Below are 17077 nucleotides of genomic sequence, written 5' to 3' on the forward strand. Positions count from 1 at the left end.
GAACATAGGTACTTGGAAGGAACGTTTTCCTTTTACCTCTTACATGTAATTATAGTGTCACTTATTCTTGATTGATGATTTAAGACTCAATTATTAGGTGGCACCCCTAATAAGAAAGTAATATCTAACATATGGATAGGATGGATCAACCTTATGCTACACTTGAAACAGTTTGCTTAAAAAAAAAGCTGCAATGCAACAAGCCTAAATAAAGTTTGAAGCCATCACATGAAATCTGATAGATGAAATTACCCCCAGTAAACTGTAAGTCATCACTCAAGTTTAGCCCATTAAAATGCTGATAAGCTCCTAATACAGCCGTAAATATCTATACATTCTAAAATAGTTTATAGTTAATATACTTTACCCCACATGTAAAGTAGTCCTGAGTAATTAAATGCATGGATCAGATGTGTGTGTGTGTGTGTTTCTTGAGCAATATAGGTTGTAAATGTCTTTATATATCAATTAATGTGCCCATGAGACATAATTCTCTTTAATAAGTATGGTCTTGGGCCGGGCGCGGTGGCTCACGCCTGTAATCCCAGCAATTTGGGAGGCGGATCACGAGGTCAGGAGATCGAGACCATCCTGGCTAACACAGTGAAACCCCATCTCTACTAAAAATACAAAAAAAAAAAAAACAAAAAAAATTAGCCAGGCGTGGTGGCAGGCATCTGTAGTCGCAGCTACTCGGGAGGCTGAGGCAGGAGAATGGCAGGAACCCGGGAGGCGGAGCTTGCACTGAGCGGAGATGGCGCCACTGCACTCCAGCCTGAGAGACAGAGCGAGACTCCGTCTCAAAAAAAAAAAAAACAAAACAAAAAAAACAAACAAAAAAAGGATGGACTTACACTATAGCTATCAGCTTTGCTAAGACAAAAAGTAAATTTCCTGGGTCCAGAGAGTCCTAGCATTACCATCACCTCATGTCAACTGAAGATCAGGTGTGACAGTTGGGATACAGAAATGAGTGAATGAATGTGAAAAAAAGAAAAAAGAATGAAGGGAAAAAGGAAAGAAGAAATAGAGGAAAGGTGGAAAACTGGTCTTCAGATTAAGTTCTACTCTAGTCCTCACAATTTTATTCATGTTCATTCTAAAACAGCTCATTTACATTTTTAGAATCAATAAGTTTTGATGGAGAGAAATATGACATGTACTGTCACAAATCAACAGAGAATTTTGAAACAGCTTTTGCAAAATATATTTTAAAGCCATATTTTTAAGTTCTTGAGGGAATGTTTCATACCCAGTTGAAGATGTATGTCCTCTTTATTACAGGTTGACCCAAATAGCATTGCTGCCAAAGATGGCCGGATTCGACAAGGGGATCGGATTTTGCAAGTAGGTGGTATAGTAATTTCCTTTAGTTTCCCACGATCTGTCCAAAGTTACTATTTTACTTTGTTTCTTGTAAACTGTTGAGAAAAGAATTTGTCTTTGCTTTTAGATATTAACATCTACAAAACCAAAAAAAAAGTACTGTCATTTAAAACTAATTTAGGATGGTGCGATTTATTAAGAGTGATTAGCTAATAATTAGTAGTTCAAATACCATCTCTGGAGTCAAATTTGACTTCTCTTCCCGCTTCACAATTTGCTTGGCACACTGCATAACCTCCTCTCATCCTAAGCTTTATTTCCTCATCTTAAAAAAAACGGTAATAATAACCTATTGTTGTGAAGGTGAAATGAGATTATGCATGCAATATGCTTAACACAGTGCATAAGTACTTAATAAATATTAATGGCTATTATTACTAGCAGTGGCAGTTATTGCTGCCTTTTCCAGAATAAATTAGGTGAACATGGATCTAGATGTTCCTTTGCTATATGAAAGTCTAGAACTTTGAAGCAGTGTCAACTACAGTCATGAGTCACTTAATATGTTTTGAGAAATGTCATTAGATGATTTCCCGGTTGTGCAAACATTGGAGAGTGTACTTACACAGACCTAGATGGTACAGCCTACTACATACACACTTAGGCTAGCTGGCATAGCCTACTGCTCCTAGGTTACAAACCTGTACAGCATTTTACTGCACTAAATACTGTAGGTAATTGTGACACAGTGGTAAGTCTTTATGTATCTAAACATAGAAAAGGTATAGTAAAAGCATGGTATTATAATCTTATGGGCCCATTGATGTATCTGCTGTCCATTGTTGACTGAAAAGCTGTTGTGTAGTGCACTACTGTATTTACTAATGAGTTGCTGGGAGATGAAGGAGAATGTGTTTTATTCCCCACATGCAAATGTAAAAACATAGAGACTGATTACATTTCAGCTTTATGCAAGAGATAGTAAGCAGACTGTAGGAGGGATGTGAGGCTGGAAAGAGTTTTAGGCCAAATCAGGAATAGCTGAAAGCCAGTTTCTATCCTAAACCTGCCTTCACCTGCTTGCTGTCTCCTTTCTGAGTCCTCTCCCATAAAGAATGGCTGCAGGGGCCAGGCCCGGTGGCTCACGCCTGTAATCCCAGCACTTTGGAAGGCCGAGGCAGGCAGATCACCTGAGGTCAAGAGTTTGAGATCAGCCTGGCCAACATGGTGAAACCCTGTCTCTACTAAACAATACAAAAATTAGCCAGGCATGATGGCAGCCCCCTGTAATCCCACCTACTTGGGAGGCTGAGGCAGGAGAATCGCTTGAACCCGGGAGACGGAGGTTGCAGTGAGCCGAGATGGCACCACTGTACTCCAGCCTGGATGACAGAGTGAGACACTTTCAAAAAAAAGAATGGCTGCAGGGAGACACACAAACTCCTCAGCTCTTGTGAACAGATCAACCCCAAGATAAGACCAGAGGTCCTTTGGGATGGAATTTCACTGCTGATCACAACTGTGAAACAGAGAGGAGGACTTGAATGATAAACCCAGGGAGCGATAAGCTGTTAAAACATCACTGCCACTGTTTCAGAGCTACTATTTCTCCTTGTTGGATACAGACCCTTGGAGAGTGTTTTTTTGGATTCCACACTTTTGGAATCCGAAAACCAGGGTTTCAAAAGTAGACAAGATGTTGTCCCAGCATTTGGAGCACGCCGTCTCTGTTTAGGTAGACAGCAGCATACACAGATGATTACAGTGCAGCATACACAGATGATTACAGTACAGCATGACACTGTCATGGTAACACTCTGCCTGCGTTGCCTGGGCACATGTCCTGCCCAACTTTCTGCAGTTCTCTCCCTTGTTCAGGACAACACTCATGGAATCACACCACCTCCTCACCGCCTGTTCTTCCTCTAGCTAGATAGCGCAGAGCTCCTTTTTTTTTTTTACCATGGACCTTCTGTTAAGGCTCTAAACAGGAAAGAATACAAAGTGTGAATTAATGATCGTTTGGGGTCCCACTAGTTTTCAGGAAATCTCGAGTATATAATTTCTCCTTCAGTGAGCTCCCTAAATAGTGATCTATAGTAAACAAAATGGAACTACATCTGTCATATATAGGGGAATGAAAAGTGGACCAGGAAGCCAAGACATAGTCTTGGTGACCACCACATTTCTGTCATCTTTAACACATGCACATGAATAAATCAATGAATGAAACCAGTGTATTCAGTGGAGAGAATGACAGGATAGATGAGTAACATCTGTTGAAAGGCTTTGCTTGTATGGCTTTGTTAAGAAATTAAAGGGACCATTTTCGTGTATCATCCAGATAACAAAAGCTTCAAAAGTGTTTTACTATTTTTTTAATTTTGAAATAATTTTAAATGTACTGTTCACTTTGTTAACATCTCCAGTAAAATATACTGAAAATAATGTAATCTTTTGATGCTCAGAGTCATGTTACATCCAGCATTCATTCCACAATACTATAATAGAGTAAAATGCTCAGTGATTGGAAAGTCTGGAAGATCTGTGCCCCAACATGAAATGACCTTATTTGGATACATTTGCAGATGCATTAGGTCTATATTGTGTCATTTTTCTTACTCCTCCCTTGCTGTTACCAGCTGGCACTTCTTCCTCTTGCCATCTACTTCACATCCTATACCTCCTGCTGTGCCTGGCACTCTTCCTAGTTCCCAGCTAACCACTCTTCCATAGGATAGATACACAAATACAGTTATTAAAATTTCATTCATTTGTTCTGTGGGTATAGTTGGATAGAAATAAAGTGCATGTGTTTCCATACCTGCATACTGTATGTTATGACACTTCCAAATCCTTAGGGATATTGTGGGCAGATAAGTTTTTAGAGAAAATGCCTGCTAGATAATAAAGCATTTCTTAATGGTCTAGATTCACTAAGGAAACAATAGCAGGATGTTAAAGTGCTGTTTTCTGCCTGATTACTTTATATTCTGTGACAAATATGTCACACTTAATACATGTCCCAGTAAAAAAACCTGGAATACAATTCTGTTTGCACACATAGGAAATGAAGAGTCTTAAGGGTGATTATGAAATTATATTAAGTAAAACTCTGACAAAATTGTACCCAGAGACAAATAGCTCCCTTATGGTTGATGAGGAGATTATGGGATACCCTGTAATGAGCAGTTAATGACTCCTTTCCCAGAGAGATGAGAGTGGGAAAACAGAGGATTTACTTCTTATCCTTAAAGTTTCTTGGATGGCTTTTATTTAAATGAATCCCTTTAGAGCAATTGTGATTTTAATTTTCTGTTCATTTGACCTAAGTAAACTATGTCAATGGCCCTGCCCTCATTGTGTAGCCAAACTTTTCTTAATGTAGCACACCATGGGCCTGTAGGTGACCTCACCCAATGACATTTCACTCACACACACATATACACACACACACACACACGTGCTCTCACACAAAGGGGATTGTTATACAATAGGGATTGTGCAGAAGAGAAACCAGGAACCAACTTCCTAAGAATAGTTGTGGTTCTCCTGTGTTTTTAGTCTGCAAAGAAAGTTCTTCCTTTTCATTCCTTCACAGTTCTGTCTGCTGTGTCATTGCCAGGAATTTATATCAAATGTCTCCAGGAATTAATCTGGGGACATTCTCTCACAAAATTGCAGTGCTGAATATGGCATTTCTGAATCAGATAACAAGAGTAAAAGACCACATATGTGACCAGCTTTCCAAGGAGTTTCCAAGGAGAGAATGCTATAGTCTCCTTTTCTCTTTGGGATGGTAAACCAGTAATCTTCCATGTAAGCCTCCTAATCTCATGTTGGCCAAAAGCTCAATAATGTTCCTAAGGATGACTTCCTGACAAAACTTTACAAGAACTCAAACAGTGAAACAACAGGACTTCTAATGAGCTCTCTCTTCATTTCTCTGTTCTACACATAAACTGGTTGATATGGTTTGACTATGTCCCCACCCAAATCTCATCTTGAATTGTAGTTCCCATAATCCCTATGTGTGGTGGGAGGGACCCAGTGGTAGGTAATTGAATCATGGGGGCAGTTGCTCCCATGCTGTTCGCGTGATAGTGAGTGAGTTCTTGTAAGATCTGATGGTTTTATAAGGGGTTTTTTCCCTTTGCTCGGCACTAATTCTCTCTCCTGCCGCCCTGTGAAGAGGTGCCTTCTTCCATGATTGTAAGTTTCCTGAGGCCTCTCCAGCCATGCAGAACTGTGAACCAATAAACCCTCTTTTCTTTATAAATTACCCAGTCTCACGTATTTCTTTATAGCAGCATGAGAACAAACTAATACCCCAGTTCTCATATTCTTTTATTTTCTTCCCTTTGGATATTTCCTCCTTATTTCTGTTTTTTCCACATCTATGTCTCTAGACTTTGATCACCTCCTTTGTCTCCCTACTAAAATACAAACACATTTGAAATAAATCTTTTCTTATTGCCTAAGATTCTTGAGTTTTCCTAAGAAATTCCACTGATGGTTGGATGTCAAGAATTTGAGTTGCCCACCTACCTCTGGTACAATAATAGAAAAAATCTAGATATTGGTATATGGAAGAGAAAAGCTATATTACTTCTCATTTCTAAGCTTTTAGGGCTTTACACACACACATACAAAACACACTCATACACACATACAGGAGATTGGACCTAAAGTGAGATTTTGACAGATCTATCCATATAAGTACCACAGATCTCTTCTTAGCCAAGGCAATATCCATTTTGAAACTAACATTTACATATGGCCATGTACAGAAAATGAGACAGTTATGTTAACAAAACTTACCTGCTGTCTTTCTCTTGGTTCTCTTTCTCTCTGTTTTCCTAAAGTGGAAGTCCTCCATTAAGCTATGTGATGTGACTACTCATCTTTCTCCCTCCCTTATTGCTGGGTCCTCCACTTTCATGTCTGCCTGGTATTTTCCTGGCACAGCAGGCTGCATTCCCACAAACAATCCTGTAACTGTAAACCATTATTTCAGGACCAAGAGCAACCGAAGGTTGAAAGCTCTATCAGATTCTGTTCTTCAATTCTTTTCATTCCTTGAGAGGTATCTTTGCTGAAACCCATGGCTAAATTTCTTGCCCCAGTATCAGTTTGGGTGTAAAACTAATGTCCTGAGTGCAATAGCATCTACCAACTGGTTGGCTAAAATGTGGCACTTATCTTTGAAAAGAAACAATAAATTACATTTTAATGACAGATTTCTGTGTCAGTGATTTCATCCCAGGTGCGATCCTGAAGGTAGAAGTGCTTCTGCAAGAAATGATCTGTTGCCCCAAAATAAGAACTAATTGTTGCCAGGACCAGAGACCATAGCTCTGGTCATAATGAGTTCTCAGGGGAGAGAGATGAATATCAACTATAAAGAAACTAAAAGGCAAAAAACCACATTGTTTCCTGATGGTCCTCTAAGAGTTAGAAATACATATGAGGTAGATATCTTTTAAAATAAAACCATGTTTACTACTATGCATTTAATTACTTTCCATAAATTTCACTCTATTTGCTTTATTTAGCACGAAAGAGTCTTGTCTTTACTAAGGATTAAAATATATATGATGATAGTAATAACAACAATAACAATAGCATCAACAGTAATATGTGCCAGCATTGAAGATGTTCTAGGTACCAGGCACTATTTAAGATTTTTACCTGTATCGACTCATGTAATCCTTATAAAGACCCTCTGAGAAAGGCACTATTATTATATGCATTTTAAGATAGCAAACTTAATAGCGGCATTAGACTAACGTGAATAAGTATTTAGATTAATGGTAAGTGCAATTTAGATAAAGAATGAGGAAATATATATACTTTCATGTATTATATATATTAAGTTACATATGTATATATTAAGACTATATATAGTCAAGTGGATACCAGGAAAAAAAAGAAGTGAGAAGTATATTTCAAACAGAAAAGATGAAGATAAGCTGTGTAAGATCACCCAATTCAATTCTGTTAGGATCAGATGTGCCTGTAGTAGAGAGGAGATGAATAAACAGGTCCATGTTTGACAGACAAATAGATGCATTGCAAGTGTATTACTAAGAATTACCATGAAACAGACATAAGCCCTCAAAGTGCAAATAGAGTAAATACTGCAAAGTCATTATTTTAAAACTACACTTAATAGAGGGTAGGGGAGGTATAGTGGAATCCACCACTGCCAATTTATCTTTATTTGAGAAAAAAGGCCTTGGAGTCAGTACACACATACTTTTCCAGAGGTATTTATGACAAATCACAACATATCCTTCCCGGTCATTAGTTCCCATTGTGGAATCATAGCTTCTGTTTCCTAATTTGATGAATTTTATTTGTGAATTGCAAAAACAAATAGGGAATGCGTGTGAAACTTATAACCACTGAATTTCCTTTCTGTGTATACTAGTGAGAAATGACAGTGATTGGAGTAAGAAAATACAACTTGTGCCCATATATATATTTTTTACTATTATTGCCTGCTTTCCTTGCACTAAATACATATAAGAGTATAGGAATAAGGATTATTTATTGTGGTTCAAAGTTGAAATTCATGGGCTTGTTTTCAGATAATTACGTCTGTCCTCATGCATCAGCCAGAAACCCAGAGACCTACGAGGAGAAAAACCTCAATAGTCTACTCCATGCTTTTAAGCAGAAGTCCTTAGTGAAAGACATTAGATTAATTGTTGAAAAAAGAATGGTCAGTGCTGCCACATTTTCCATCTGCTTCATTTATTAAAGTAATTAATACTATTTTAGACAGAATTACTTGATCTCTTTAATTGGAATTTCTTTCCCATTATTTGATTACATATAATTATAAATCAAAAATCTTATTGTCTCTATGGAGTTGAGTAATCAATAAAAGAAAATAATTATTAAATATCCAAAGGAAAAAGTTTTATTAATTAAGACCTAAATATATTTGCACGTGAAAATGTAGTTTAAAAAAAGAAACTTTACAAATCTTATTTACTCTTTCTTTAGAACTTAGAAAAAGTAAAAAGATATATTTCTAATGCCACTGGAATCTTTTCCATGAGAAATCTAAAGTTTAGTCAAGCTTGGTTTCTTTCACTCATCATTATTTTAAAAATTCAATTTTACTCTATGTTAATTTTTTTTAATTTTTAAATTTAAGAGATGAGTCTGAAGATATTTCATTAGTTTTATTGCTTTAGGAAATGGGTAGATATTAGAAGGGAAATGGAGTATTGATGAGAATGTTATTTTACTTTGATCAGTTAAACACTGAGATATATCCTGACAATGATGTTTGGGCAACTGAGTCAGACCCACACACAAATATGAAATGATTAAATAAAAATGCAATCAGCAGTGGCCTGGGAGCGTTGCCTGGTGAGAGATAATACTGCAGCTCTCTAATTGGCTCGCGGCAAGCGTGCAGGATGACGGATTTCAGTTGTGGTATTGCCAGTCCTTCTTCCCCCAGCACTATTATCTCAGAGTGACACTTCCATTACTCTGAACGAAGAAAGATGAACGTCACCTGTCAGGAGCTGGTTAATTGTGTTGCTAGATGTATGTTGCCAGGGCGCAGGTTGGACATTTATGAACATAACTGCTTCCTCTGATGTCCGCCATCCTTCAGGGATCGATATGGCTCTTACAGTAAGCGCGTAATTGAGTGAAGGCACTTTGTGCTGAGGGGCTGAAGATGAGCCCATTGTGTGAGCTTCATTGTCCATACATTTACCATAAATGAGCTGATATTTGCCATTTATTGTGTGCAGCACTGTGGAAATGGAAACTAATGTGCCACTCTCATTTGTTTTCTAGATAAATGGGGAAGATGTCCAGAATCGAGAAGAAGCAGTGGCCTTGCTGTCTAACGATGAGTGTAAGAGAATCGTGCTGCTTGTTGCAAGGCCAGAGATTCAGGTCAGAACAGAGATCGAAAGTCTTGAGACTGAACTTTATATTCATTGAATTCACTGAATGTAAATTCGTGAATGAATTTATATTCATTATCTGCTATTCTCTATCAAATCATTATCATGGTTATCTCTCTCCACATAACCCACCAGATGGCCTATGTGGGAGTGAATTTTAAAAATACATATGAAAGCAATTAAGGTATACAAAATACAATAAAGACTGATCTTTCCTAACTTATCAAAAATATTACACATTAAAGACTTCCTTATATTGCTCCATAGAATGGCAGCTAAATATCCCTTTTAAGGGGGGAAAAGCATACCAAATTGAATTGTGATTCTCTCCTTCAGTTTGCCAGTTACTTAAATAAATACTCAAATGAAAAATGGCTGTGTGGATCCTTTTAATTCTGTGTGGATCCTTGCTTTAAGTTTCCATCTGAAAATACTTAAATGGCATATGAAGGTATCTTGGAAGAAGCTCCACGAGAGAAACACTAGCCTATCTAGCCATCAACTTAAATCTTTTTAAAATAACTTTATCAATTAGAATGTCTTGTATAGCATGGTCTAGTTCCATGTATAGTAAATGAATTGTTTCCAAGTTTAGTGTGACCAAAACAATTGTCCAGCCAAAAACAAACTGATAGCTTCTAAATGAATTTTTTAGATCTTTATGGAAGAAGATGTCATGAAAGTAGAGTAAAGGTAATGGAAAAAAAGTACTATTGGGGCTTCCTTTTATATCCTTTTTATCTCCCACCACAAGGCAGAAGGGACAAAACATTGTCACCAGTCTATCCATCTGTCAGTAGTTTGAGTAAAGTTAGTTATATCGCCATTTGTCTCCTCGGTTATTGATCTGATATTTTTCAAACTCAGTAACTACATACTATCTATAAATTACATTGAGTAAGTGTATTTCAGTATCAGACTAAATCCTGACTTGAATATAGTGGTTATAAAAGATCATCCTTTCCGCATATATTTCCTTTATGCCCTTGCCCATTCTAAATGGTTCTCATAAAGTCTGCCATAGCCTGGGGCAGAGTAAAGTTATACACCTGAGGTCTTAGGAGTGGGGAAACAAGCCCACAAAACCCCCACACTGCCTTTGTGGGAGTGAATTTTTAAATACATATGAAATTATACCAATTATCTGGAAATTTCTCAACCCAGTTATCTCACTGCTCCCATTTTCTTCAAAAAAGAATATAATAAAGGGGCTAAATGCATATTAGTGAAATTTATGATAAATTGAAGTTGCCATCTCTATTGTAGAGAAGATATTTTTATGTTATAATGTGGTTTCCCTGCCCTTTCCATGTAACTGCTAGAGAACCTCATTAATTTAGAACTAAAGCATTTCCTTAAACTATGCCACATAGTGGCCATAATGGGCTGTAGAAATAATAGAAATTAATAACATAGACCAGATCCTGTTAATCTTTGATGGAATACATATGCTGGGTAGAACCAGTGGAAAATGTGAATATCTGGCTACACTTCTGACCTTTTTCTCCAAAAGAGTCAATGCTGAAGGATGAATTTTCAAATGAGACTTCCTTTTCCACATTTGATGAAAGATGGTTGTCTGACTCCATAGGATGCTGTCCTGCCTGTCAAAATTATGATCTGCATTATCCCCTTGATCCTGAAGAAACCTTCATGACACTGGAAGGAAGCTAATTGCCTACAGAAAAAAAAAAAAAACAGATTTCCAGAGAAATCAGGAAAAGAAATACATTTTAATACAATACTTTAAAAATGTAATGTGATCAGTACATGCTATGAAGTGGCAAAAAAAAAAACACTAAAAAAAATCTTGTCTTTATATCACCCATATTTTTCCATTGAACTCAATTTATCTCGTATTTTTCTTTTTTGCATGTGTATTTTATGCAGGGAGAATGTGGAAGCTTTTGTGTGCTTTTTCTAGCTTTTTTAAAAAAAATTTTTAATGTTTCAAATACTCTCTAGATTCTTGGAAATGATCTACAGAGTTGCTGGGGGCAATATTGTACATCTGTGCAATATTTTTAAATAACTCATTTTCCTCATTTCCTGTCAACTCTCTTTCATTTTCTGCCCATTTTCTTCCTGAGACCATTAAAGATATTGCTTTTCTGTCCTATTTCCCTCAGGACACTGGGGCAGAGAGGATTCTCATAAGAACTTTAGCCACTACCTTTGAGATAGTGTAGGTTGTTCCTTTCTCTGAGATGCCACATGTGGCCCCCTTTGGTGCAGATGGATCCCCACTCTTAATAATGACAATCCCTCTTTTCCTGTAGCTCAGCTCAAGGGAGATGTCTGTCTCTGCCGTTACATTAGACTCAGACCGTAGTGAATGCACATCTAGGTAGAAAGGGGGAAATAAGACAGAAGAAGGAAGTGAGCAAGAAGAATCTCCCTTTGCTAATTGTGCTGTGTGCCCCTCCAGTCTAGAAGAAAGCCTTATCAAAATAGACATATAATGATTATGGCTGGCAACTCAGGTATCTACTGGATTACTCAATAAGAAAAGAGTTATGGGGAATCGTTAATTTTGACCATTTTCTCTTTATTTTCCCCACTACTTCATTGAATCTTCAAAGGACTCTGTTTCATCATTCACTATATCAGTGTTAGAAAATACTTTATTTTGACCTGATTAAAGAAAAATTCCTTGATGTGTTTGTGAATAGTAAGCACTCCCCATTTTAAGTAATTTTTTATAAGGTCTGGCATTTGTAGCTTTATGATACTTGAAAAAGATTAAAGAATGTAAAATTTGAACAACTATAAATTGAGCTGAATTTACATTTTTACTTGGCATAATTATCATAACTCATCTGCATATCAAAGTCACAGGAATTTGATCAACTTATTCAGGCCACATTAAGATAAATGAGGATGAACAAATGTGCCAGCACTTTGGGCCCCAGTTAAGTTTGAGGTCATTTAAGTACTACATGGCCTTTAATAGGTGTCATGAAATCTGTGATTTGCCTGCATATTAATTAAGATGATACATATATGCTAACGCCTCTTTCGGTGCAGCTTAATGTCCTTTCCAGTTTGTTTTTAAGTTGTAGAAGTTCAGTTATGTTTAAAAGCTTATTCTGCCAGTTCATTGGTGGTGAAAATATCTCAAATTATTATCCATGTTTGCTCACTAGAATGCTATTTCTTTGTACAGGGTGATGCAGAGTTTTGACAATAATCCAGTTAATTTAATCAGCATAGACAGCTAATTTATGTAATCCAGCTCCAAAAATCCACTTTGAGGCAAATTATCTGTACTAACTGTCAACATTGATCCTATTAGATCATATTAGCCAGGTAACCACCAGTTTTCCACTTCACTTTGTATTGAAAAGCCGAAGGGATTTGTTCAGTTTAATTTGCATTAAGAGTCCTGCAAGAACACTTGTTTTCAACACCCACAAACAAAACCCTGCATGCCCCACACCACTCCACCACCCTTAAAAGTCACATCCACTGAGGTGTTTTTCCTATAAAATTGGGCCTGAAGACGATTTAAAATAGACATGGAGTAATACTGCTTTTTTTCCTTTCCTTGAGAAGAATAACTTAGAATTTTCCTTTCTTCACAGAAAAAATAAATGTTGTCTGTAGATTCTTTTGTGGCAAGCAACCATCTTGTTAACATGGGAACCCACCTAAAAAGAAAAAAGCAGGATGAGGATAGCATGAGCGTGTGGGGGGCACTTTGTGTGCAGTCTCGTTGGGGGTTGTTGTTAAAGAAAACAGCCCAATTGTCTCATAGCCCAATTAGTAGCATGGCAGTCCTTTTAACACGGGACTGTTGGAGGTAATGAGCATGACAGCTGTGGATTATGCAGGATGCTTTTCATACATTTTGAAAGAAGGTAATGTTCTGTGCTGTGAGATTTACTTGGTTATGAGAGAAAATCTGTAACCCTGTTTCAGGAAAGGATAAAAGGCATAAGAGTCCAATTTTTTTTTTTTACCACCTTTTCTTCTTTCTGAGAAGTGAACTGTGGGAGGCTGGTATTCTGAAGAGAATCATTATGATAAAAGGAACTCATCGGGCACCGGCCATTTAAGTTTACTCTATTTTAGCATGAGTTCTCACTAACATAATATAATGTACTAATGTATTCTTTTGCAGCTGGATGAAGGCTGGCTGGAAGATGAAAGGAATGAATTCTTAGAGGAGTTAAACTTGGAGATGTTGGAAGAAGAGCATAATGAAGCAATGCAGCCCACTGCCAATGAGGTGGAGCAGGTAGGGCCAACAATTTTAACTACATCATTTGAGATGTTGCTTGTTCTTTTTTTAATGGGTAACCATAAATGGAGATGAAAACAAAATCAAAGGGTTTAATCAAACATCTCTATCATGGTAATTTTTTAGAGCAAATGATCATCTCAAATGAAGCAGAGGGAATAAATAAAATGTTTTTACATTAAGAATATTTCCAGTTTGGGAAGCTTGGGGACCATTGTTAATACGGTACAGTAGTATTCAAATGTTGACCCAGGCACTACTTCAAACTAATTGCAGAAATTTAAGAGTAAAAAATGTGTGTTGCTTATCAATATGCCAGCTGAAAAGAAACTGAGGTAGCCTCCCCAACAAGTAATTTTTTTTATTCTAAAATATTAATGTATCTATTTGAATACTTAGGCTATCACTATAGGATGAAGATGACATGATGTAAGCCATCAGTTTTATTTGCATACTGGATGGCGTGATTACACCTGTATATTCTGAATAATCGTAGAGCTTATCCTTGGTCTTACGGCTGCTGTTGACACATTTCCCATAGCATAACTTGTGCAACATTTCTCACAGCATAGTTTGAGATTATTAACATAATTTTGCCTTGAAGTCACATATTCATTCAACTAAAAACTTTGAACTCTTAATATGTTCCAAGCACCCCACTTGAAACTGAGAATAAAAAGAAAAATGAGCAGAACTGCTGTCCTTAATGGATTCATAACTAGTAAAAGATCATAGTGTGATTAGTATATTATTTTTATTGTCGTTTTCCCATTTTACAAAAACAAGCTCAATGTATTCTAGATTTTCTATGTTATACTCATGTCATTTATCTGCCTGATATAATTTTGTTTTCAGTTTACTGATTTGTTTAATTATCTTCCTATTCTCAACATATTATATGTATTTTATATATATACACGGAATCTTGCTCTGTCTCTCAGGCTGGAGTGCAGTGGCACAATCTTGGCTCACTGGAACCTCTGCCTCCCCGGTTCAATTGATTCTCCTGCCTCAGCCTCCTGAGTAGCTGGGATTACAGATGCCCACCACCACGCCCAGCTAACTTTTGTATTTTTAATAGAGACAGGGTTTCACCATGTTGGTCAGACTGGTCTCAAACTCTGACCTCGTGATCCACCTGCCTCAGCCTCCCAAAGTGCTGGGATTACAGGCGTGAGCCACCGTGCCCAGTCTATAATTATCACTATTTTTTTAAGGTAGAGTCTCACTCTGTCGCCCAGGCTGGAGTGCAGTGACACAATCTCAGCTCACTGCAACCTCTGCCTCCTGGGCTCAAGCGATTCTCCTGCCTCAGCCTCCTGAGTAGCTGGGACTACAAGTGCACACCATCATGCTCAGCTAATTTTTGTATTTTTAGTACAGATGAAGTTTCACCAAGTTGATCAGGCCGGTCTCGAACTCCTGATCTCAAGTGCTCCGCCAGCCTCAGCTTCTTAAAGTGCTGGGATTACAGGGGTCCGCCACCACACGCAGCTAATTTTTGTATTTTTAGTAGAGATGTGGTTTCACCATGTTGACCAGGCTGGTCTCAAACTCCTGACCTCAAGTGCTCCGCCAGCCTCGGCCTCCTAAAGTGTTGGGATTACAGGCATGAGCCACTGCACCTGGCCTCAACATTAATTCTTAACACATCTTAAAAGATGATAATTTTTCTGAAAATCTTGACAGGCTTAGAAACATGCAGCACAAACATTCTATCACTTTACCATGTTGAATAATGAAATATTCAGCTTGCTAACATCCCATAACAGAAATGTGTATGTGTGTGCACATGTCCACATATTAAATAAATAATTAGATTGCACACTATAGCATCAACATAGTCATATGTGATATACTCATGTGCTCATTATGTGGAGTTTGGCCACTCCACAAACAGAATTTCATGCTCACAAGTAATATCGCTACTGTGGTGACTGTCTTTCAATATAGGTAGGGCAGATTAAAATTTTTATGTATAACTTCAACACTGGCCAAAAATAAAGATATTTTTGGTGGCAGCTGCTGGTTACAAGCAAGAAAGTCCTTGCTCCAGGCTTTTATTTTTCTTACATAAAAAATGTGACCTGATACTGAATTGACAGGAGGATGTTGGAATAAGGAAAGCAGGGAAAAATCCTGTCCAGGTAAAGTGATATGGTGTCAAACGCTGCCTACTCATCAGAGGTAATACAAATGTTAGGTCTTGTGAGGTAACACTAGATGTCCCTGAGGTTAGATTCTCATTGTGTGGAAATTTTTCTTCACCATGAGACTAAAAAATGATGAGAAGTACAGAAACCTTTAAAAGTCCTTTGCCCTTATAAACAATAATACTACATTAGAAACGTCTAGGTAGAAACATTTCCTGTGACTATAATAATTCCACAGGGAAATGATAAATGATAGGGTAGCATTGCATTAGAAACTAGGAATTCTAGGTTTGAGAATAGAAAACTCTTTTATTTTCACGGTTGTTCATAGACCAATAACAAGGGAAAGGGGATATTCAATTGAAAAAATAAAATACATACCCATATGTGAACCTACTTTATGGAAAGTTTCATTTTACATAGTATGCTTGGTCTTATGATGCCGTTACATTGTGCAACATCTCCCATAGCATAATTTGTCATTATTATTTCATCTGCATGTAAAATAAGAAAAAAACTACTAGTCTTCTTGTATTTTTCAGCTCATGACAAGATATTAGAAAAATATAATTATAAATAACACGATATATAAATTCAAATGCCCAGTATCAATAACATCCTTTGAGAGTTATATGGTGTAGTATACAGACATTGCCATATTAAATACTATCATCACCTTATAAGTCACAGCCTAGGGATGCAGGAAGCTTTCCATTGTTAGTTACAGTTACTTATTATAATTTTTTTAATCAACAAGACATTTAAGATAAATCTCAGTATATTTTCAACAAATGAAAGAACATGTTCCAGGGAAAGATTGAGAGTCATAGAATAAGCTGATACATGGTATGTTCTCTCCTCTTCATATTATGTTACTTTTTTTTCTGCCATTACTTTTGTGGAACAAAATAACAATTATTTAGAGAGACCTTTTTAGACTTCTTTTAGAATACCTTTTATCACCCGTTCCATCCTTCTTTAGCACTAGCTGCTGGCTTGGTTATATTTAATTACGTAATTACATCTGCTAGAGGGATGGAGCTATATCTATACCTATCTATCTATCTATCTATCTATCTATCTATCTATCTATCTATATATATATAGTAAATAAACATAGGCATAAGGCAAATATAAGCTAGAAACTGCCTTATAGATTATCATATGATGACTGATAGAGGTGAAAGTAACTTTACCATATTCACAGAGAAGAACTACACATGCATCTTATTAGGACAGTTACAGTTAATTGTTTTACATGAAAGCCAGAAATTACCAGAGTCTCTCTCTCTCTCTGTCTCACACACACACACACACACACACATGCACTACATAAACATACATGCATACCTATATACATATATGTGACATAAGTGTCAAAAATTTTTTGATATTATGCCCATGTCTGGCAATCA

At 37.0% G+C, this 17077-nt stretch overlaps 1 protein-coding gene across 2 annotated transcripts in view; it reads left to right on the top strand.

Annotated features, from left to right (window-relative positions):
- Positions 1-17077, top strand: part of PDZRN4 (PDZ domain containing ring finger 4) — a 390002-nt gene that overhangs the window by 369670 nt on the left and 3255 nt on the right. For both annotated transcript variants that reach the window (XM_054445135.1, XM_054445136.2), the window contains 3 exons: positions 1285-1347; positions 9154-9255; positions 13390-13506. In XM_054445135.1, the coding sequence (XP_054301110.1) occupies positions 1285-1347; positions 9154-9255; positions 13390-13506 (282 nt within the window). The remainder of the gene's footprint in view (positions 1-1284; positions 1348-9153; positions 9256-13389; positions 13507-17077) is intronic.

This window comes from Pongo pygmaeus, chromosome 10 (genome assembly GCF_028885625.2).
Source record: "Pongo pygmaeus isolate AG05252 chromosome 10, NHGRI_mPonPyg2-v2.0_pri, whole genome shotgun sequence".
NCBI lineage: Eukaryota > Metazoa > Chordata > Mammalia > Primates > Hominidae > Pongo > Pongo pygmaeus.